The 21,742-nt window shown below is 35.8% G+C and overlaps 5 protein-coding genes across 6 annotated transcripts; 3 read left to right on the top strand and 2 right to left on the bottom strand.

Moving 5' to 3' along the window:
* Positions 1–446: 446 nt before the first annotated feature.
* Positions 447–2,908, top strand: LOC136779532 (pro-resilin-like). The gene is made up of 5 exons (XM_066737157.1): positions 447–455; positions 631–1,576; positions 1,622–2,043; positions 2,173–2,656; positions 2,748–2,908. The coding sequence occupies exons 1-5, from the start codon at positions 447–449 to the stop codon at positions 2,906–2,908; spliced, it is 2,022 nt and encodes a 673-aa protein (XP_066593254.1).
* Positions 2,909–3,245: 337 nt separating this feature from the next.
* LOC136779462 (anillin-like) lies at positions 3,246–7,922 on the top strand. Its single transcript, XM_066737084.1, has 6 exons — positions 3,246–4,528; positions 4,642–4,774; positions 4,851–6,208; positions 6,277–7,047; positions 7,117–7,484; positions 7,566–7,922. The coding sequence occupies exons 1-6, from the start codon at positions 4,499–4,501 to the stop codon at positions 7,696–7,698; spliced, it is 2,793 nt and encodes a 930-aa protein (XP_066593181.1). The 5' UTR covers positions 3,246–4,498; the 3' UTR covers positions 7,699–7,922.
* A 557-nt stretch (positions 7,923–8,479) lies between these two features.
* mRpL47 (mitochondrial ribosomal protein L47) lies at positions 8,480–9,810 on the top strand. Its single transcript, XM_066737291.1, has 5 exons — positions 8,480–8,634; positions 8,822–8,989; positions 9,066–9,280; positions 9,344–9,503; positions 9,568–9,810. The coding sequence occupies exons 1-5, from the start codon at positions 8,513–8,515 to the stop codon at positions 9,707–9,709; spliced, it is 807 nt and encodes a 268-aa protein (XP_066593388.1). The 5' UTR covers positions 8,480–8,512; the 3' UTR covers positions 9,710–9,810.
* prd1 (pruning defect 1) lies at positions 9,649–17,143 on the bottom strand. Of its 2 annotated transcripts, XM_066737290.1 has the most exons (10): positions 16,446–17,143; positions 15,686–15,881; positions 15,404–15,591; positions 14,724–14,918; positions 12,970–14,646; positions 12,667–12,891; positions 11,990–12,571; positions 11,804–11,923; positions 11,576–11,727; positions 9,649–9,779 (listed from the first exon to the last, which is right to left on the bottom strand). In XM_066737290.1, exons 1-9 carry the CDS (start codon positions 16,686–16,688, stop codon positions 11,611–11,613), a joined length of 3,543 nt encoding a protein of 1,180 aa, XP_066593387.1. In that variant the 5' UTR covers positions 16,689–17,143; the 3' UTR covers positions 9,649–9,779; positions 11,576–11,610. The 2 variants fall into 2 exon arrangements, with proteins under 2 accessions (XP_066593387.1, XP_066593386.1); XM_066737289.1 differs by lacking the exon at positions 9,649–9,779 and having other exon boundaries at positions 9,817–11,727.
* Positions 17,144–17,482: 339 nt separating this feature from the next.
* Positions 17,483–21,307, bottom strand: LOC136779531 (tropomyosin-2-like). The gene is made up of 7 exons (XM_066737156.1): positions 20,981–21,307; positions 20,585–20,922; positions 20,076–20,187; positions 19,756–19,901; positions 19,246–19,447; positions 19,074–19,156; positions 17,483–18,383 (listed from the first exon to the last, which is right to left on the bottom strand). The coding sequence occupies exons 1-7, from the start codon at positions 21,305–21,307 to the stop codon at positions 18,179–18,181; spliced, it is 1,413 nt and encodes a 470-aa protein (XP_066593253.1). The 3' UTR covers positions 17,483–18,178.
* Positions 21,308–21,742: the final 435 nt, after the last annotated feature.

Raw genomic sequence — 21,742 nt, 5'->3', positions numbered from 1 at the left:
ATATGCAACAAGATGCATCTGGAAATTTGTTCGACATCGTCTAACATTCGAATTGTAGATCGCATCATGATAGAATTTTTAATCCAGAACTTACGGCACGAATCTGTCCGCAGCTTCTTCGTCCCACTCTTCTGCATCGTCACCACCGTCACTGGCTTATGCACCACCGTGACATAGTTATATTGATCCTCGCTGTAAATCTTGCCGCTTGCACCAAACCGTGATCTAGAAACACGGATGAATCTCAGGATATATAAAGCGGATTAGATCCCCAAGTTTGTCATTCCCACGAGGCCACCCCGTGTGGAAGGTCCCTGTGTTCACCTGGAAATTTATTCAACGATAACTCCAAAGAGTTATCGAGAATTTTCCGTTTTCCCAAAAGAGGAAAACCAAAGAAGGAGAGGCGACTTTCTTTTTCGAAAATCGCTGCGTCCATTACCATCATGAAGAAGGTAAGAAACATTTTCCAACTGTGTTAAGCAATCAGAGTTCTTCTCTCGCTTATTCGTTCCGTCAGAGAAGAAATTTAATTTATCAATTCCTAACTTTGATTTCGGTGAAAAATAAAACGATAAACTAGGAAAGTGAAAGGTATTTTTTGTTAAACGAAACGTGTGTTTTTCGCAGTTCGCAGTAGCAGTGTTTCTCGCCGTTTTGTCATTGGCGCGGCCAGAACCTCCTGTCAACTCTTACCTGCCTCCTGGAGGTGGTTCTGGTAGAGGAGGTCAAGGAGGTGGAGGGTCGAGTCCATCGAACCAGTACGGTCCACCAGGATTCGGAGGAAATGGTGGTAGCGGTGGGGGTAGAGGGGGAGATTTTGGTGGTGCAGGAGGCAGCGGGCCATCCAGTAGTTACGGGCCTCCAGGTTTTGGAGGAGGAGGTGGAGGAGGCCCGCCATCGAGTTCTTACGGTGCGCCGAGTGGAGGCTCTGGATTCGGTGGAGGCCCGGGAGGTTTCGGTGGAAGTCCTGGAGGCTTTGGCGGTGGAGGAAACGGAGGATCGGGTGGCAGACCTTCGAGTAGCTATGGTCCTCCAGGTGGTGGAAATGGTTTTGGAGGTGGTGCTGGTGGCCAGGGCGGTCAAGGTGGTCGACCTTCTAGCAGTTACGGTCCTCCGGGAGGTGGTAACGGCTTCGGTGGAGCTCCTGGTGGTTCCGGCGGCAGACCATCTAGTAGCTATGGTCCTCCAGGAGGTGGAAACGGTTTTGGAGGTGGTGCTGGTGACCAGGGCGGTCAAGGTGGTCGACCTTCTAGCAGTTATGGTCCTCCGGGAGGAGGGAACGGTTTTGGGGGTGGTCAAGGAGGTTCTGGTGGAAGGCCATCGAGCAGCTACGGGTCTCCGGGTGCAGGAAACGATTTCGGAGGGGGTCAAGGAGGCTCTGGGGGAAGACCATCGAGCAGTTACGGTCCTCCGGGTGGTGGGAACGGTTTTGGGGGTGGTCAAGGAGGTTCTGGTGGAAGACCATCGAGTAGTTATGGTCCTCCGGGTGGTGGAAATGGTTTCGGAGGGAGTCCGGGTGGTCAAAACGGTCAAACTGGAAGGCCATCGAGCAGCTATGGTGCACCAGGAGGCGGTAACGGTTTTGGGAGTGGAGGAGGAAGTGGAGGATTTGGGGGAGGTGGGTCAAGTGGTAGACCTTCGAGTAGCTATGGTCCACCGGGAGGTGGAAATGGGTTCGGGGGAAGTGGAAATGGAAGACCGTCTAGCAGCTATGGTCCACCAGGAAATGGATTTGGTGGAAATTCCGGAGGAGCAAGACCACCTAGTAGCTATGATCAGCCACCCAGTGGCAATGGATTTGAGTCGGGTGGCAGGCCATCCAGCAGCTACGGTCCTCCTGGTGGAGGAAACAGTTTCGGCGGTAATGGCGGTGGTTCTCCTTCTTCTAGTTATGGTCCACCTGGCAGTGGTAGTGGTAGTGGTGGTTTCGGTGGCTCTGGACAAGGAGACCAAGGCTACCCTTCTGGAAGTCCTGGCGGCCAAGGAGGTAACAGTGGTGGTAGTAGTGGATATGGTGCAAACGCTGACGATGAAAGCAACGTGAGTCTACTTACGATTCAATTTAAATCCAAATTATTCAGAAAATTCATTAAACAATATCAATTAGCATTCAAGAATGAATATTTAAAATAAAAATATATCAACCGCTCTTAAAATTCATAATTTTAGGAGCCAGCCAAGTATGAGTTTTCGTACGAAGTGAAAGACGAACAAACGGGGACGGAATTTGGTCATACGGAGAGTCGAGACGGAGATCGTGCGCAAGGTGAATTCAACGTGTTGTTGCCGGATGGTAGAAAGCAAATCGTGCAATACGAAGCGGATCAGGACGGTTTCAAGCCGCAGATCAGATACGAGGGAGAAGCTAATACAGGAGGTGGTCCTGGAGGAAGCGGAGGATATCCATCCGGCGGTCCAGGAGGTCAAGGTGGCCAAGGAGGTTATCCATCCGGCGGTCCAGGAGGTCAAGGGGCTCAAGGAGGACAAGGAGGTCAAGGAGGATATCCATCTGGTGGACCAGGAGGCCAGGGAGGAGATTCCGGATTCGGTGGCGGCTATCCTAGCGGTGGACCTGCTGGAAATTCCGGTGGATTTGATTCTGGTGGTAGCGGAGGACCTGGAGGTTACTCAGGGGGAAGGCCTGGTAGCAATGGTAACGAATTAACAATACTTACTTTCCACTTTTTTTTTTTAAACAAAGCTCGTTAAGAATTCATCGCTTAATTTTACTCTCAAACTTTTAGGCTTTGGAAACGACAGTGGACGAGGTAACGGTGGTTCTGGAGGCGGATATCCATCAGGCGGCCCTAGTGGTGGTAGTGGGTTTGGTGGAGGCGGAAATGGAGCTGGATATCCATCCGGAAGTGGCGGTGATACGGCAGCCAACGGTGGATATCAATATTAACCATGTAATTAAATATATAAATACGCTCCATGTATTATAGAAAAGGTATACGTATAAATACACCACGTCTAATTTTCTCGGTCGACGTTAATATACCTGACGGTCAGCTCTGTGAAACAGAATTAAAGAGATTATGAGATTTGTTCCTTTTTCAGACAAACCTCTGTTCACCGAGAGAACTAGACGTGCGGTAAGAACCTCAAATTTATATATATAATATATCTTTGGACTCGAATTCATAAATCTATATATTATATGTGATTCTCAAAGATATAATATATTTATAATAACGTACTATATAATATCTAATTATATATATTATATAATATACATATTTATATAAACAGTTAATAACACTGAGACCGCACGAGCGAAAAATGCGGTACATCCAGCATGTGTTCAATTCTTCGTTTAATAAATATAAACGTGGAAGAAAAATTTGTTTAGTGAAATCATTTTTTCAATAGAAAAGTAACATTTTATTTCCTTCGAAGATTGGAAGTTTGAAGAATTCTCCTTTATAAATGCTTCACAGGATGGTATTATTAAAAGTAACTACTTATACCTACTTATAATGCCTTGCAGAAAATTTGGAAACAATACGTACATAATAAAGTGCACTAAATTTGACCTGAATAGGTGCTATCCGTTTATTGCCTCTGACTGATGAGTTTCTAAGAAACGGTGGGACTTACCGCTCGTTCAGGTATACGGAAGAAATATAAAGTAGCTCAATGTATTTTATATTCAATTCATTCAGTGTATATTATATTTAAAAGAAAATTAACTTTGCGTCGATTTGATATGGAAAAATTTTTTCCAATTGCTTCGTATAAACGTTCAAAAATTTAATTGGAATCTGATGTTTAAATTAGGCTTAAACATAAAAAAAGCAGAGAAAGAAATACGTATACATATAGGTGGCATTATATTAGCGGTAAGCCAGTCAATGTGACCGGCCGAGGATCAAATGTACCTGCCGCCAAAGGGACTGACTAATCCTTTATTCTTCCCCGCCGCTTGTTTGTATAAACTGCCGAAATGTCATGAAATGGTTATACATATACAGTTACATCCACTTTACCGCAACGCCGCAGTCCGCACGTCGCTCGCACACTGCGTACACAGTACATTGTCTTTCTTTCTATCGGCTTGGCATACTCTTCATTTCCTACCCCTCTTCATTCTTCTTCAGTTTTCGATACAAAGTTGAAAGCCCTGAAAGCCAAGCTGACGCAGTTTGTTGCTGGCTGTAGAATTGATTTGAACTGGGTAAAAGTGTTTATAGACATTACATAGAGCTAGAAGGAAGTAACAATATAAATTAAGAATATGTTAATTACACGTGTGTGTGTTAGTTATATTATTTGATAAGTGATTATTCATGTGAAGGATAATTTATTAAGTCACAAATTTTGTTTAATCTTTTGTGTCTGGTGTGTGTTACAATTTCTTATTATAGACAATTAAACATGAGTTATACATTTTTTGGTGAATTTATTTTTGTAACGCGTATGTAGATTCTCTGAGACAATTAACTGAGATTTAATTGGGACCATTCAATTTTAACCGACTAATTTAATCATCAAAATGGTTATTAATGAGGAATCATTCACTTGTGTAAGTAAATTTGGCTTATTTCTTCCGTTTTGTAAGCGTACGTAATGTTTAGACAACATTATCTTTGTGTGCTTGATTTATTTTTACGTGTATTACGATGTTGTTGATTACAGCGTATGCTGAGACGCGCCGGTGTTAAGAAAGGACGGGATTATATGCCAAGTTACAGTGCAAGCGATTTAAAAAGAAGATTAAGTATTTTGCAATCACTGGAGGGTGAAACAGTGGATAATAAAAGGAATAAAGGTACGTGGTATAAATATTATATTTTTGTCATGCATTGATGTATTATTTGTATTCTAATAAATACGTTTCTTTTTAGGGCTTTACTGCACACCTGGTTTTATAAGTTTAAGTAACATTCAAAAAAATCCATCTAAATTGTCACTCTCTCATGAAAACTCTGATAAAGCTTCAACTTCGAATGATAGATCTATTGGCAAGTTGGATTCTAGATTTTACGCACCTTTTTTAAATAAAAGTGATGAATCGCATACATCTCATCAAACTAATGTTTACGGTGGTACATCTGACAGAAAAATATGCAAAACAAATGCAATAGTGCATAAAATTGACAATGAGACATCTAAATCAAGTTTAAACATTAAGGATGAAGTACAAATGACCCCTTTTAAATATAAAGACAGCTATGTACCAGACAGCCAATTAGCAGGGCCACAGCTGGTAGTAATCCAACAAAAGAATGTTGACATACCACAGAAACTACAGGTTGATGTAGGGAAGATTAAAGCACTAGTAACAGAAAATAAAGCACTGCCTAAGCATATTATTAATATTCAAAGAAGTTCTGCCCATTACGAAGAAAATTTTGGGAAGAATTATCTCAGTAGTATGAGTTTAACTTCTGTGACAAATTTAACGCAAGAAATAAAAGATCTTGAAAAAGAGATTGAATACTTAGAGTTTAGACGTGATGTATGTGAATTTGAACAACAAGTTGACTGTTGTGAAAAAATCAATTTGGATTCAAGTTTTGAAAAGGGACCACCATGCAAACCAAAAAGAACATCATTGCAGAAATTTAATGTTGATATTGAAAATATAAATAATGATAAAGAAAATAAGTTTGACAATAGTATCAAACCTGAAAATTTTTCATTAATGGGTAATGAAGGTGAAATTCCATACATTGATGATGTAAAGATTGATTTACATGATACCCAAGATGAATTAATGGGAGAATCAATACATAATGAAAAATCAATAAAGAATGAAGAACCTTTCATTCCAAGATACATTAAAAATAAACAGAAGACACCAAAAATTCTACCTAATTTGGAATCTACCAGAAGATCATCAAACTTTGACTCACATAAAAGAAGTAAATCTCCTTCACGAGCTGAAACTACAATTTCTTCCATTACTATACCCCATTCAAGGACTCTACATAGTATAAATAGTACCATCCCATTTGACGTAGAGAGATTTTTAGAGGATGCATTGGGTGAAGAATTGTACAATACTTCTGTTACTTATGCCCCTACAGATGAAAGAACATTTTCTCAATTCAATGCAAGTGAGCTTCTTTCTGATGTTACAAGTCCACATCAGACTAGAAAAGTACTACGTTTACCAATCACTGATCCCAGGCCCAATCTTAATAACACTTTTAATAGAACCAGGACTCTTTACAAATCTTTGACTCAAAGGATAAAGAAGGTAATTTAATTTAACTCTCAATCTATGATACGAGCTAATGTAATATTTTTTTTTTTTTTTTTTTTTAGAAGTTAAGGCCAAGCGTTAATAGGGGAAAATATGATTCAAGAAACCCATCAATTACATTTATAGCTGTGAGAGAAAACTGCAGAGTTCAAGAACTTCTTCAAGAATTGGATATAAATCAGACACTAATTTATCAAGCTAGTAAAGCATTAAATATGTGCTGTACCATGAAAGAGTTTTTGGCAGGCCCAGAGCATGTTGAGTCAGAGAGATTATTACTTTTATCTGGTCTCAAGAAAAAGGCATGTTTAGAAGAAATAAAAAAAATTAGTACTGTTGAAAATAACAATGAGTATTGTCATGATCGAGCTGAAGTCATTATAAAAGATATTAATCTTCCTCTGAAGGAAATGTTTTTATATGCAAGTAGATATTATCGTGACTCGCAAGAATGGTTTGTAGTTACTGTATCTTACGGTCCATTCGTTTGGGCAACACAGGCAGTAACCTGTCACATTACTGATAGTACAATCAATTTTCCTGGTTCGGTATCAATACCGAATTTAACTCCAGACTTTAAGATTATGGTAAAAGTTTATAATTTGCGTTTGAAATCACCTAAACAACATGAAGAACCTAAGCGCTATCATTGTAATTGGAAAAGCACATATGAATCTGCTAAGAAGTTTTGGAAGAAACAAGAGAAGCCAGAACGTTTAAAGCTTCAGCAAACACCCTGTACAACTATAAGTGAAACATCATTTACACTATGTGGCTGGGTTGAATTAAGTTTAAGAGATATTTCATCTACTTCTCCCTGGTGTTTGATGACGGTACATATATATTTTGTAGTAAACTTTGTGTATAAAATGCACTATTTAATAATATTTTATTTATTCTAGGTATCATCAGATACTATTTTAGAAGGCACTGTATGTTTCAATTTCTCTTGCAAATTACATATATCAGTCACACATGCAGGATTTATAACTCATGGTGATGAAGCTGGAGGCTATGCTGTTTGGAACAGGCGTTGGTGTATGTTAGAAGGACATAATTTAAAATTTTGGAATTATCCTCAAGATCAAGAAGAAAAAGCCCCAGCTGCTGTTATTGATCTTATGCAATGTATTTCAAAGGAAGCAACAGTTGTTGATAGAACGCTATGTGCTAGACCAAGAACGCTTCTTGTTAAAACTGCTAGACCAAGGAAGATAACTGATCAAAATAGTATTTTACTTGAGTGTAATGAGTCTCATACCATTGTCAGGTATTTACTTGGAGTAAAAATCTATTCAATATTATTAAGAACTTTGTAGAATATATTAGATAATTTTATTTTATTTTTCAGAAATTTATTGTCGTGTGATACCAGTGATGATTTGATAGTATGGAGATCTAAATTAAATCATGTCATATTTTCTCTTCGAGAGTGGAATGCTATATCATTGTCAAATTCCAATATGCAGATATCGGATTTATAAAATTTAAATTTTAAGTTTATTTTTTGGTAAAACTGTATCATATATAATTTCTATATCTTATATATATTTTTATATAATAACATTGGTAGTATCTATAATTTTATAACTTTGGCATGACGAGTACAATAAATTATGTACGGTACAATATTGGTGTTTTGTTTAAAAGAATTAGGATAAGTAAATAATGTAAAACAAACCTCTGCTTATGCTGATTACTATTCTTATGTTCCAAAGCAGCAACTCCCCACCCCAAACGGCCAAGCTTCTCCTAAAATTTAATACCTAAGGCGCCTAAGGCGCTCCATATCCATAACCTTCATACAATCCAACTCTTATAGGTAGCATTCAGCAGAGACAAATGTTGAGGGAGCGGTGTATGTTATTGGCTATTACTCTTAGATCCTATAATTTTATCCAATAGAAGTAGAAGTTTAAAAAGAAATCTGGTAACGTTACTGAGCTACTGCCTCTGCTGAATGCTACCATAGTGACACTTCAGTTCACTTCACACTAAAGGACTTTCGATTAGTTTCGATCTTGATCGATCGATCGATCCTTTTTAACATAAACCACCTAATTTTTTTAAAGAAGCAACGCCACTGCAACGGCTGAGTTTCAAATCTTTAGCCGACTTTAGCGCTATTTGGCACTATGGTGGCGCCAGCCCGGTTAGGCAAAATACGTGTCATGATTGGTCAATAATCATGATATAGCGCTATCCTTAGCGCTTAAGGATTTGAAATGCAACCAATGGATGTATGTACTCAGCGACATAGCGGCTGAGACCGCTGAGTGTCGGCTGAATGCACCCAATATGGCGGCTTTGGTAAAGAGTTTGCAGAAAACTTTTGTTATAAATAATATAGTTAAATTAATTAATAATTTATGTTTAACGCCAAATATCAGACCTGCTATAAGTTCGTTAGCTTCCCGAAGGTCTGTATAAAATGCTTCTATTCACAATTCATTACTATTGGATAAATATTTTCAACAACATAACCTGTACTGTAATAGTTATAGTTAAAAATAATTTTAATTTAACATTATAATCTTAATTGTATTAAAATGTTTGCTAATTTATAAAATAACCTGTTTACTTAAAAGGTTTTATTTTTATAAATAGGCTACCTCTCCAGAATTCTGCTTTTTTTCACACAACATGCAGAAAATATGATTTAATGGAATTTTTTGATAGCGAAGAGAATTGGGGCAAACAACGCGTTCAAGTAGGGCGTTCTTGGAAGTTGGATGAATTACGACTTAAAAGCAATGAAGATCTACACAAATTATGGTTTAAATTAATCATTTTTCTAATTATTCTCTGATTAAATTTAAGCTAAAGAGAATGACCAATCTTTAAATGGCAGGTATGTCTTATTAAAAGAACGTAATATGCTTTTAACAATGGAGGAAGCAGCTAAATTTGAGTGCAAAATCTTTCCAAATCCAGAAAGAATTGATAAAGTTAATGAGAGTATGTCGAATTTAGAATCAGTTGTGCAAGAAAGGAATCGAGCTTACTATATGTTAGAAACTGGAGAAACTGGAGAGCAAAAACGGAAATTAGTTTATAGTACAATAGGTATTGTATTTTATTGTAACTTTGGAGTTTGTGTCAGTTTGATTGATGATAAATCACTTTTAGGTACAAAGTTTGTATACAAATTTTGTGAACGTAGAATACCAAGGTTTATGAACACAAAATGGCAGAAATCTCGATATCTAGGTTTTCAAGGTATATCAACACAAAAATTTTTACACAAATATAAAGAAAAACTCCATGTTGATAAGCTGAGATCAAAAAGGTTTGTATCATTTATATTAATGTATACTTTACATTCTTGTACAATGCACCTCTTTTTTTTATAGAAGTGACAGATCGCATGCTATGACTATTTTTAGAAGATTCCCAAATGTAAGCATAGCAGCAATGAAAGAAAAATTCCCTCATCTTAATATTGATAGTATACGTCTGCATAAAAAATCACATGGGCACTTTGTTCCCAAATAGATATTTTTAAATGTTTATTCATTTTGTTGTATGGCTATTGTAAGTATTAATGTATACGTCAAACCTATATCTGAAAATAAAAAAATTATATTTATAGCTTTCATATTGATTTATTTCTTTTACTTTGAATGTTTTTTTTTTTGTAATTTAGAATTCATGACATGATTTACTAATACTAAAATACATTTTACGAAATTCCGTTAAATTTAAGGTCAGCTTCGCGAATTATGTAATTAATAATATCATATCAATTATCTTTATGAAATAAAAGATGTGACTTATAACTAGGGAAGGAGTACTACACTCTTTTTATCCACTTGACTAGGGGGTACATTTTATTAGTTTCCAATGTTTATCATAATGTTAAAAACTTAATGGGTGACATAGTTAACAAGCAAAAAGTGCTCAGATTTAATATTTGGAAATTTTTATAATGTTTAAAAAATACCCAGGTATTTTTACATGGTTGGAGCATAACATACAAATTTAATTATCATAAATCTTAATTGCTTATAAGCAACCATTCATGCCAATTATATATAATTAATATTACAAATTTAAATGTCAACAATATGGACTACTAATGTATTTTACATCTATTAAAACAATCGATGCTTATTTAACATAATGATTTTTGAAAGTGCAATAAAAAATATCACATGGTAGGGTAACTTATGATGACTGGAATGATATTAAATTAATGGTAATTATATTGATATCGTTACGCTTACTATAAACACTACGGAAAATTCAATACTTTTAAGTTTACAATTAATAAACCTAAATATCTACTACACTTTTACAAATTAATTTATTTATCTTTGGAAGAATTGAACTGTAAAATAACTCTGGTTATTTACAGAACATTAATGTTGTAGAAGAGACTTATGCACTCTTGTATGTCTATACTTAAGTTAGATCTTTAACTTAGAAACGCTGTAAAAAATATTTAATACTCAACAAATAATTGTTAAACAATAATCAAATTATATATGATACAATTGTGATTATATATTAATATTGTTTATAACCATAACACGCCTCATGCATACTTCTGAAGTGATATTTAATTGTAATAGGAAAATGAAGAAACTATTTATAATGATAATAGATAAGGAGTATTGAATATGGTAAAAGTAAAGTAAAAAAAAGCATCATCCCATGTAATAGGAACATTTATATAATGCTATTCTCCCTCTTCAATAAATAATCGAAGATTTAAGAGTATTATATATTAATCCCATATTAATCATTTTTGTTATATACGAGAATATATAGACGTTGATATTATCATTGATGATTATAATTATATTACAGTCTCTGTATGAATATAAATTAGTGATAAACGTAATATTATGACAGATAATTGAATAAATACCGTATTGCACCACAGAATGCGTCTAGCATGTTTTTAATGTACTTCTGTAACCGTCTAATAGTCTAGGCAATTCAACATTCATACTGCGTTTTTTATTGTTTATAATTTTATCCTTCTCATCAATACAGTATACTTTCGCATTGATTATTATGCAGTATTGTTGTATTTCTTATATTTCTTATGAATATTATGAAAAGTATTTAATTATTGAATTCCTTTGTAATATAAGTAAAGAATACCTTATGCGTTGTTGTTAAAATTATAAAACAAAAATAAATAATGCTCGAAGTTTACTGTATTAATAAATCGTAATAATATTGCAATGTGATTACCAGCATCTACTTCATTATTATTAACGACGTAGCTTTTGAGATGTCTACAAATTTATTTGCAGTAAAGATTAGCTCGGTAACTTGTTTATTCTGTTACATTGAGCTGATTCCTATTTTATACAAGCTCTTGTCGTACTGTATTTCGATATATATTACCTATTTAGTGCATTCTCTATCCATCCTTCATTTCTTCATTCGATTTCCACTGGTAATAAATATTGCCAAGCAAATTCTAAATCTTTGCAAGTATCGGAGCAACGACAGTGAAGTTTATCTTCTGGGGGGAGCGTCGCCATAGGAAACTCACCCTGAATCGTAAAATAACGAATTAAAAAGAAAAATAAAAACAAAAATAATCAAATGTTAAGAATTTTTAAGAAATACCTCGTTTACGTTAGCCCACAAGGTTTCTAGAATTTCTCTAAATGTACAGAGCTCGTTATAATTAGTAAAGTAAATAACCCAGTCTCCGCTGCTTTCGTGTACTTCTCGACATGCAAATTCCTATAAAATATATATTTTTGACCATCCAAGTATAATTTTTAAACTAAACAGTATTTAAATACTTACAAGTATGCACCAAGATTGTTGGGCAAGTGGCACTCTGAATGCAGTTAAATCTTCAACAGAAGCACAGGATAGCGTTTGGCCTCTTTGGGTACCGGGAAAAAATTCTTTCATCGCAACTAAATGTTTAGTAGTAGTAATGAGGCTACATGGCAAAGGTTCCCTTATTTCGGAGGAGTCAAATAAACCAGATGCGCTTTGTACAAAACTTTGGAGCCATTCTGATGCAACATATTCATCCGGCGCAGCAAATTGAAACGATTTGTTTGGTTTTAGAAGTATCTCAAAAGTATGTGGTCTGTGAGAGTTTGGAATCCTTCGGCAACCCTGGCACAATCCACCTTTCAATGGAATAGCGCGTTTAGGTAGTCGCTGATTTGGATCAGTAAACATATAAACAACTCCTCCTTTTAGAACAAAATAACCAGCCTCCCAAGGATGCGTTGGTGCATTGGGATACAATTGTTGATACGTATGCGGCCTAAACATAAGGTCGCCTTCTTTGATTGGACCGCAAGGCGTACTAGGTGGAGAAATATGTTCATCCTCTATGTAAATAAGGTTATAATGCTCTATTTTTTCATCCTGGAATTCAAATTAATGCAATAGATGAATTCAATAGAAGTAAAATAATTTGTTATTATGTAAAAGTATTTAAAATAATTTAAAAATTCATGTACCGGATGTACGGATGTATCCGAAAGAACGGTATGCTTGAGTGAATGCATGTCTTCATAATTTAATTCTTTAATTGCCGGTAATCTTGGTTTTGTCGGTGAACGTCTCATTGCCATTTCTAGATGAGCTATTAGCTCTGAAGTAGTCTGTGCACTACCAGTAGAGAATAAATATTGCATTTCGTAATCAGCATTTGATATCAAAATAGTTTGGGCATTTGGTCCAACCTAAAATGTAAATTAATGTTTAAATTTATTAATGTATGAAGATAAAATGTTTTTTTTTTATTGTTTGATTAAACTTACCATTATCACATCTAATTCGTTATAAGGAATAACGAATTGGTTGCTATATGAATGATCGGTCTTAGAACCAGTTAAGTACAATGTTTTATCTGTTAGTAAAGCAATCATGGGTTTACTTTCACCATTGGTCAAGTATGAGCTTCTCACTTTATAAACTTTATATAATTCTTCGGTCTTATCTCTGTAAATATGTCTCTTGAATATTTCGCGTAGTTTCAAACAAATCTTCTCACCACTAAACTCTTGTCTTTCAGCCGCAATGTTTTCTTGTATCTTCCGATCTAGATTATCATTAAAATCTTTGAAGTCTTCATAATTCGGTTTAACTCCTTTGATATAAAGCGCGTTAACCTTCGGAGATTGTTTATTTTTTTTGTTTTCGAATTTTCTTTCGGTAATGGATCTTAGGAATCGACTAAGTAAAGAAGTTTTTGCCGGTGCTTGACGAAGAGGGGGTGCCAAGAGTTTGCTACCACTTTCACCAGTAAGTATTGAAGTCATGTTTCGTTTCTTGGATGGAGAAGCCAAATGCCTGTTGCTCCTGCGCTCGTCCGGTTCACTAGCAGCTACGCTATCAGTATCTGACCAATCACTGGACGTTGTACACTTTTTTAGATCAAGAGTACTAGGCATCTGAAGTTTCACTGGAGGGTCCTCGATAATCGTTCCATACTCTTTTTCAACTATATAGGCTTCCTGGGCCTCATTATCAGCCAATTCAATTTCTACACTTGGCCTTAAACTCTTCCCAGGATCTTCTTGTCCTTCAGGTGCCCCCCTTTCCGATAGGGCCATAATACAAGTACACTTTGAGTTCATTTGGCACAGAAGCTGGCTACATCCTGACAACCTTTTATCCATGTCGCTGTCAAACGCACTAGACGACGAGGAATATGAATAGTAATCGGAATGAATGTTTCTTGTATCGTAGCTTCTTCTTACATACGGTGAGTCACCGTGAGCGCACCAGCTGTATCTACCGTTTGGTACTGTCCTTCTTTGCGCGTTCTTATTCGGTAGATATCTCATACCGTACTCATCCTCATCGTCCAATTTCATAGTCTTCAATATATCCTCGTGAAAGCTGACACGCTTCTTGCTTTCACCTCGCTTCTTTTTGCGCTGTCTGCGCTGTACCAAGACCTCCGCGCCCGAGTTTGATAAGATGCTCGTATCGTTAATGTTGATAGTATTTAATATTCCATATGTTGGCTCTGCGTTGTCACAATCAGAAATGGTCATGCTTAATTCCAGAAGATTTGTGTCATTGTTGATTACGTATGAATTGCGTGAATCTATATTTTTCTTGAAACAATAGCTGCCGTCGCTGTAATAACTACTCCTCTTATTGGGTATGATATTGTTATCGAGTTTGTCACTCAGTTTCTCGTATTTTTGTTCATCCATACTCTTACTGTACTCATAATCTTTCAATGTTTCTGGACTGGAGTTCAATTCGTTATCATCGATTTTCCTGCTGAGATTTTGGTTAGCTATGTCGCTTTTAGTCACCAATATATTCTGAAATTTACGCATTATTCCAGGCGATTGAATTGGTGTTTTGTTATCTTCGCTGGAATCACTAGAACAAAAATTTTTATTGTCCTCAGTTCGCATTTTTATTAATCTGTATTTATTATTTTGATATCTTGGTATATCTTCCATGGACGAATCCTCCTAAAAATTTATTAATTTAATTATAAACAACTTTACAAATAGATTAAAAATTTTATCATGACATAAATTCATTATACCTCTCTATAGCTGCTGAAATCAGTTTCATTTGCAAAATCCATATCACTATCAAATGCAACACCGCTATCACCAGGAGATGCTAAGCTTGAAGAAACACTGGATGATCTTAAATGCAGCGACAATACAGTTCCTGATGGATTTATGCTCATAGGCCTTTGGGGCATGTAATTGCATGTATCAAGATAGGTCACGTCCTGCATAAAGATTAGCTAGTATTATTAATGGCAAACAGATAATATAACATATTCTATTAATAATCAGTCAACTTTGATAAATCTTTATAAGGAATATTAATCTTTCCCAAATAACAGATTATCTTTGTAGGATTTTCCACAACCTAGCAAAAATAGACATTTCATCCATGAAAAATAAGGTATATGAGATAAACTGTTGACCCTAAAGTTCACAAAAATATATATAGTTTTACTTAGTATATTCATCATATGGCAGTCATTTATTAAGTTGATAATTGTAGCCAAGGGGTTGATAGCTATATCTCAAAATACATTAAAGAGAAACAGAAACAGCTAGCTACTGATATCCTTTAAAGTTTAAATAGCTCAATGTAACTTTACATGTTTATTAATTATATCAATTGTTTAGAGTCTTTTACTTCTCTTTTTACAATATCCAAAAACTTCTTTGTATAAGGAACAGAAACTTTTAATTTGAAACATACCAATTGTAGTGTGAAAGAAACATTTTCAAGTCCAGCTAATAAATTGATCAGTTGATTAGTTTTATCAATATCACGTACAAGTGCATGAGGAAAATATTGTTTTTGCAAGGTTTGTGCATCTCTTAATAAGCAAGCTAAATAGCTTTCAAAACTTCCTTCGCTGAGAGTGTGATATAACCATGCTCTACCTGCAATAAATGTACATGAATTAGAAACTTTTAATTAGTTTTAATGAAATATGAGTAATCTATTAATTCTAGTCTTCAAATAAAGTACACATACCCTTCCCGATAGATGTTAGAACATTCTGTAGGGCATGAATTACTACTACAGTATCCTGGTGACTGAGTTCACGCGCAGTACCCCAATATCCATGTCTTTCTATGCGTAGCCCATGTCGTAGAACTCTATCCAACCAATAAACTAACCAAGAATCACCATCCAAGACGACAGTTCCATAAAGGCTTTGGGCATAAATCTATCAAATACAGAATATAATCTTAATAGTTAATCTTTTCAAAATAAACTAAAAAAAAGCCACAAGAATAAAAACCAGTACAATATTTCATGTAATAACTTAATGACAGTAGTAAAAAATCGATAATAGTTCTTTTAATGGCAATTCTATTCACCTCGACAGCTGCGCTTCGCAACAAAAACCAGACCGAAATTCCAAACTAAACGAAACGACAAATCATACGTAACGAAGGTTAATGATATTAATAAGAGAGCGAAGAATTCGTATACGAACATGATATAAATGTACAAAACGTTTGTGTTATAATTGTCATAATGCCAACTGCTCCAAGCAATAAGTCGTATAATGTTAAAGGTACTAAGCTGCGAATTAAAAGTAATTCCTCGAATTGAAAATTATAATTTAAGTAAAAGAGATTGAGAGACCGCGTGTGCTCTCAAATCTTGGATTCTTTTGTGTCTTTTCAGTGCTGCGTGAAGAGAGTGTGCTTGTGTGCGTTATGAAGGTATACATGGGACGGCCTTGATGGGCAATCTTGACGTAGCAGAAGCAGACAACACTTACCAATTTGACAGCTTTGGTCAGTTCCTCGAGAATTTTACTCTTTGATAAGACTTTATCAGTGCAAAGATCCATGTCCTCTTGGCCTGGCATTTTGTCGGTTACTCTTACATATTTTTCGTTGCGAAATAGAAGGAACCTCTCCCCGAATATCGAGAAATCCCTCCTAGAAGAGGCGACAACTTTTCCGATTGTACCTTGTAGAGTCGCACTGACACATTCTCCGTGTGGTTGGTGTGGACTCATTGATTTTATGTGTGCGCAAGTCGCGTGGTACTTTCAAACTATAAAAGCCTGCACAGGCAATTTTACACCAGCAGCGATCGTTAAGTAAAGCCAAGACTTTCAAGGCATTTATCTTTCATTAAAATGGCATTATTTGTTAAAATTCGTTCATCTATATATAGTGAGACCAGGACAGCTGGGCTTGTGACAAATTATCTTAGGTTAGGGTAGATAATCATTCTGTTATTAGTCTTCTTGACGCAGACCATAGCCATATTTATATAGACTAGAATAGATGCAGTGTCCGCAAATCGTAATATTGGCGAAAGAAAGAGGGGAAAAGAAATTGTCTTTAATTATTATACGGAATGTTAAACTCGTCTTATCTATAAGACTCGTGTAAAATAAAAATACTAAGAATACTCGCGCACACTTTGACTCACGTATTAAAAAGAATTTAATATATTGCTTTTCGAATACTGTTGATAAGATTCGTAAAGGTGAGTTTTAATTATTTTGATATATTAATTTATAAATTAAAAAGTTGTTTCTTGTGAAGTATAATTATGATTTATTATTTTAGATAAGGATGTAATAAATTCTTAAATGATGTATATGGGAGTTTTCCATGATATATTGAAGTAAAACTGAAACTTACCCCCTTGTGTTAGGTCGCGGTTAAGCGACCTTTCTCTTGTATTTTTAACCTTCAAGACCCCTACAGTGCAAGTGTTATCTCGCAGCAAATGATAATGGTATCCATTCAAGATTATTACGAAAATACATTATTAATGGCCTTAAAAAAGCTCTACAATAATCTAATTAATTAATTTTGCAGTGGAAAAGTCCAAAGCGCTCAATAAAATACAAGCTTTATTTACAATACAAGACTATTTTATTAATATTGTTTAGAATTATATTTTGGCTTTAATTATTAATACGTATTGCACGAGAAGGAATCGATTTAGATTTATTTATAACAATTTCAGTATCATGTCAAAGGGGTAAAAAAATGGCGGCAAAATTTGAATGTGCTTTGTCGTGCGTAGTTCTAGGGTCATCTCAGAGATAGCACCAGTGTAATTTATACAAATTTTAAATTAAAGCGGACGAAATTACAAATAATCTTGTTTACACGCGTGCTTATTATACTGTTTGTAATTATTAAGAAAATTAATTACTTAAAAAAATAGACAAAGGATATTTATACGAATCTCCGCCATTATATGTTTATTAACGTTCCATTTACAATCGTATTTATTATATTTGTTAGACACGAATATATCGTACAGAGCTATAAATATTGTATCTCAAAATGATTACGATGTATAACGGAATGATCCATGTTTTACAATTTTTTACTTTCACAGAGGACTTTCGATAAAGTTACAGCTTAAGAACCAAAAACTCGAGGACAACGATATTGCGCGATGTTTTTTCAATTTTTATACATTTTATAACAATATTTCTTAGTTACGAGTATAACGTTATGCACATTGTTTAATTTTACATTAATTTTCAGGGACCGAGTCGCTTGTGCATCCCGGACTGATGGTTCCACGAGAACTTCCTTGACTACTCGGCGAATTCATTTTCTTCGTTTTACTTTTCGGCTTTGTTTTCGGACCGACGACTCGTCGAACGATCTCCTCGATGTATCTCTGCTCCTTTTCACTGATTTCGTTGTTGAATCCACCCAGACCCTCTTCCGAGTCCCTAACAATTATTTCGCAAGCTCGCATATACATTTTACATCGATACATTTAACAATATTATTTTATAAATAACAAAATCTATTATTATCACTACCTGCACTAACGGAACGCGAATAGAATTTCGTGCGAAATAATTATTATGCAAAGTATATCATTGGGATTAAAAAATAAATATTGATAATATATAAAAAATATTCTCGTGAACAGTTTTGCAGCTACAAAACTGAGTAATTTGACTAAAGAGGTGAAGAAGGGGAGCAAAAAGGGGAAAGGGAAAGGGTGGAGAAAGTGTGGATGACAGAGTCGCGATCTGGTTACGAACAAGCTGTACGTAGCAAGGTTTCCAGGACACTATTGCACCTTGGCTTACTAATGAAATAATTAAAGTGCCAATGGGAGGAAAACGGCCTCAGCGAACTGAAATGAAACGAGCAATATGAAAAAAATACTCCACTCCCCCATCCTGCTCCTATCTCCTATATACAATAAATGATTATTGTTAAAAAAATCAGCAAGAATAATAAAATTTTCTTAAAAAATTAAATTTCTATTTTATTTAACCACCCTTGTTGAATTATTCCTAGAAAATCTTTGGCCTATTCCTCACTAAACAAACGATCGATTAAAATTTTCCAATCACCGTCGATCTAACGAGTATTCTTAACGTTATTAATTAAAAACAAATCATTACTTGAGGCGTTTGTGCATTTTCACCATGATTTTGTTCGAGTACAGGGCGTCCTTTTGCAGTAATCTCGCTTCGGAGTCTGTTTTCTTGAAGCAGAAGAAAATAATGTTTGTTCTTTTACTTTTATATCACGAGAGTGAAAGCTGGATGAGAAAAATAAATGAGCATAACTCACTTCCAGGACATCTTTGAGCGTTTGTAGTTCCTCCTGCTGGGATTCGTAGAGATGTCGAACCGTGATAGTCTCTCCCGTTAATCTGGCTATTTGAAAACGATAGTTTTGCTCGCGCTCCATCGCCTCGTCCCAAGCTTTTTCTCGGGCCATCACGGCGTCCTTCAAAGTTTGCATGTCTTGCTCCAAAACGTCCAATTCCGATCTGCGAATAAACTCTTTCTAATTTCAATCCTACCGACTCTCTATCACTATTTAACAAATTTCAGTACAGCATCGCGATACTATTAAAATTCTATCATCGACTTTCATCGAGTCGTTTCTTAACGAGAATGAAAGTTTGCCTTTTAATTGGATTTTTCCTACTATATATATATATATATATATATATATATATATATAAAGCTTATTTAACATGAAGCGTTCTTCACGTTTTACACAAAAGCACTTTGAAAATAGATGTAACGAGTGCAGCAATTTAACGCCTCATTTATAATCAAAGCTCATACGTACTTGGTGATAACAATCGTTTGTGCTTCTTTGTCACATCCTTCGAGTTTTTGCCGACAACCTCTGCAAACGCTCCAAGCCTGCACAGCTGTTTCGTTGAATTCTACGTTGGTCGACGTGCCACTTTCGTGCATATTCGACGCCTTTTCCTGCTCGATCGATCACCATTTACAATATATACGTAACAATGATTCGATTAATTGCTCTAACGACGTTACAAAGTAATGAACAAAACAAAAAGTGCAATTATTTAAAAAACCCTTCCATATCAAGTGCAAGTAATTAAAACAACGTTGCATAATGAGCTTATAAGGAGAGAGTACCAATTTCTTAGTCAATTCATCGCTCAGCTTATTCCTTTGCTCCGCGAGATCCTGCTGCAAAATGCGAATTCTCTCGTGGAGCTGCCGGCTGTTGCTAGCCTCCGATTCCAGCCTGTAAACGAGTTATAACATGGATAGAACATTCTCAGAATGAATAGCTGTCCCCAGCTTGGCTATAATAATAAGAAGCTTTGTTCCGTTGTGTCTGTAACGAGGCGGCAGTTCACCACACACACATAGAATTTAACTCTCCGGCGGTATTAAAGCGAAACAATTAGAGGAAACTTCCGCGATTAAATCATAATTCAAGCTTCGATTCGATCGTGTAACGCAGTACGGGACTATACGACGCGTGGAGAAAAATGAGTTTTCGCGATGGAACGCAATTTTTAATCCTGTCTCTTCGAGTAATTCTGACTCTTCTTTTTCTTCCCAGCACCGGGTATACGAGTGAAGGAACGACGAACGTTGAATAATTAGGTGGCAAGTGTACATTCGCTTTAACTCACTGGCTCCTAAGCCCCGCATTCTCAACGACGAGCTTCTCGCTTCTCTGTTGCATCATGGCGTTATTATCCTCGATGCTTTTCAACTTGGCCTGCAGCTTCTCCAAGGGCATCGTGAAAGAGGGTTGTTGGTAATTTAACGTTAATGGATCGTGCGTGCAGACTCTTTTAGCTCCTAGTGAGTTTAAATCTGAAAATGAAGTGTCCCCTCTGCCTTGGACAATGACGAGTACGAAAATCAATGGCAAAGTGTTTCGGGAAAATTGATTTACATTTTTTTTCTTTAATGGATAACGCGCACGATAGGTTTTATTGTCAGAGTGGAGAAATTTAATGGAATACTGGGAAGTCGAAAGGTTTACTTGTACATTTTGCAGTAGGATTGATTTATTCAATTACCTTCTCTAGGAGTTCCAGGACTGCTGCCACTGCTGTAAGCCGAGCTCGTCCAGTCATAATGGCTTGCTTTGGGTTTAGCATATTAAATAGAGTTAGCGTTTTAGTCGCAGGATGAGGAAAGTAATTTTTAGAAAATTGTAATGTATCAGGTGAATATTTACCGGAGCACGAGGGGTAATAGCGATCCGAGCAGGGACTTTTGATCCTTGGTGTAAAGGAAGGAGAAGTCAAGTGATTTAAATGAGGATATTGCATGTCACAGACAGGACCGATGTTCGGAATCTGTTCACTTCTGCCATTCGCCATTCGATAATTTAAGCAAGACATGTTGCTGCACTTTATTGGTTATCCAACCTTAATCGAATATATTTCTATTCCTACAGAGGCTATCGGTTTCTTCTCCTCTTATATACAAATCGTCGTGGAAGCCCAGTCTGAGATCCTAGATCCCACCCAGCCCAGATATCGAAAAAAGCGACCAAGAAAGTTCACATAATACGTAATTGATATAGGTACGAGAAATGAGCGGGATAAACTATAAAACTCCATCGACCACCAGTTTTGTTTTCATTTCAATCTCGCTTTTCATTTGTTCCTCTGGTTACTATTAATTCTGCCTAATTTTAAACAAAACAATTTATAGGAATTTCACTGAATTATCAGAGATCTTTTATTGAATAGAAATTGGGAAATTATTAGGGGATGGAGGATCGAACATTTGAGTGGTTATTAAAGGATTATGTTGTTAATAATTTATTTTGT

Source organism: Prorops nasuta, unplaced genomic scaffold, assembly GCF_024137725.1.
Source record: "Prorops nasuta isolate Cenicafe-Biocafe unplaced genomic scaffold, Cenicafe_Pnas_1.2 PNAS00017, whole genome shotgun sequence".
NCBI classification, from domain to species: domain Eukaryota; kingdom Metazoa; phylum Arthropoda; class Insecta; order Hymenoptera; family Bethylidae; genus Prorops; species Prorops nasuta.
Note: the sequence above shows the minus strand (reverse complement) of the source record. Positions and strands in the feature narration are given on the sequence as shown.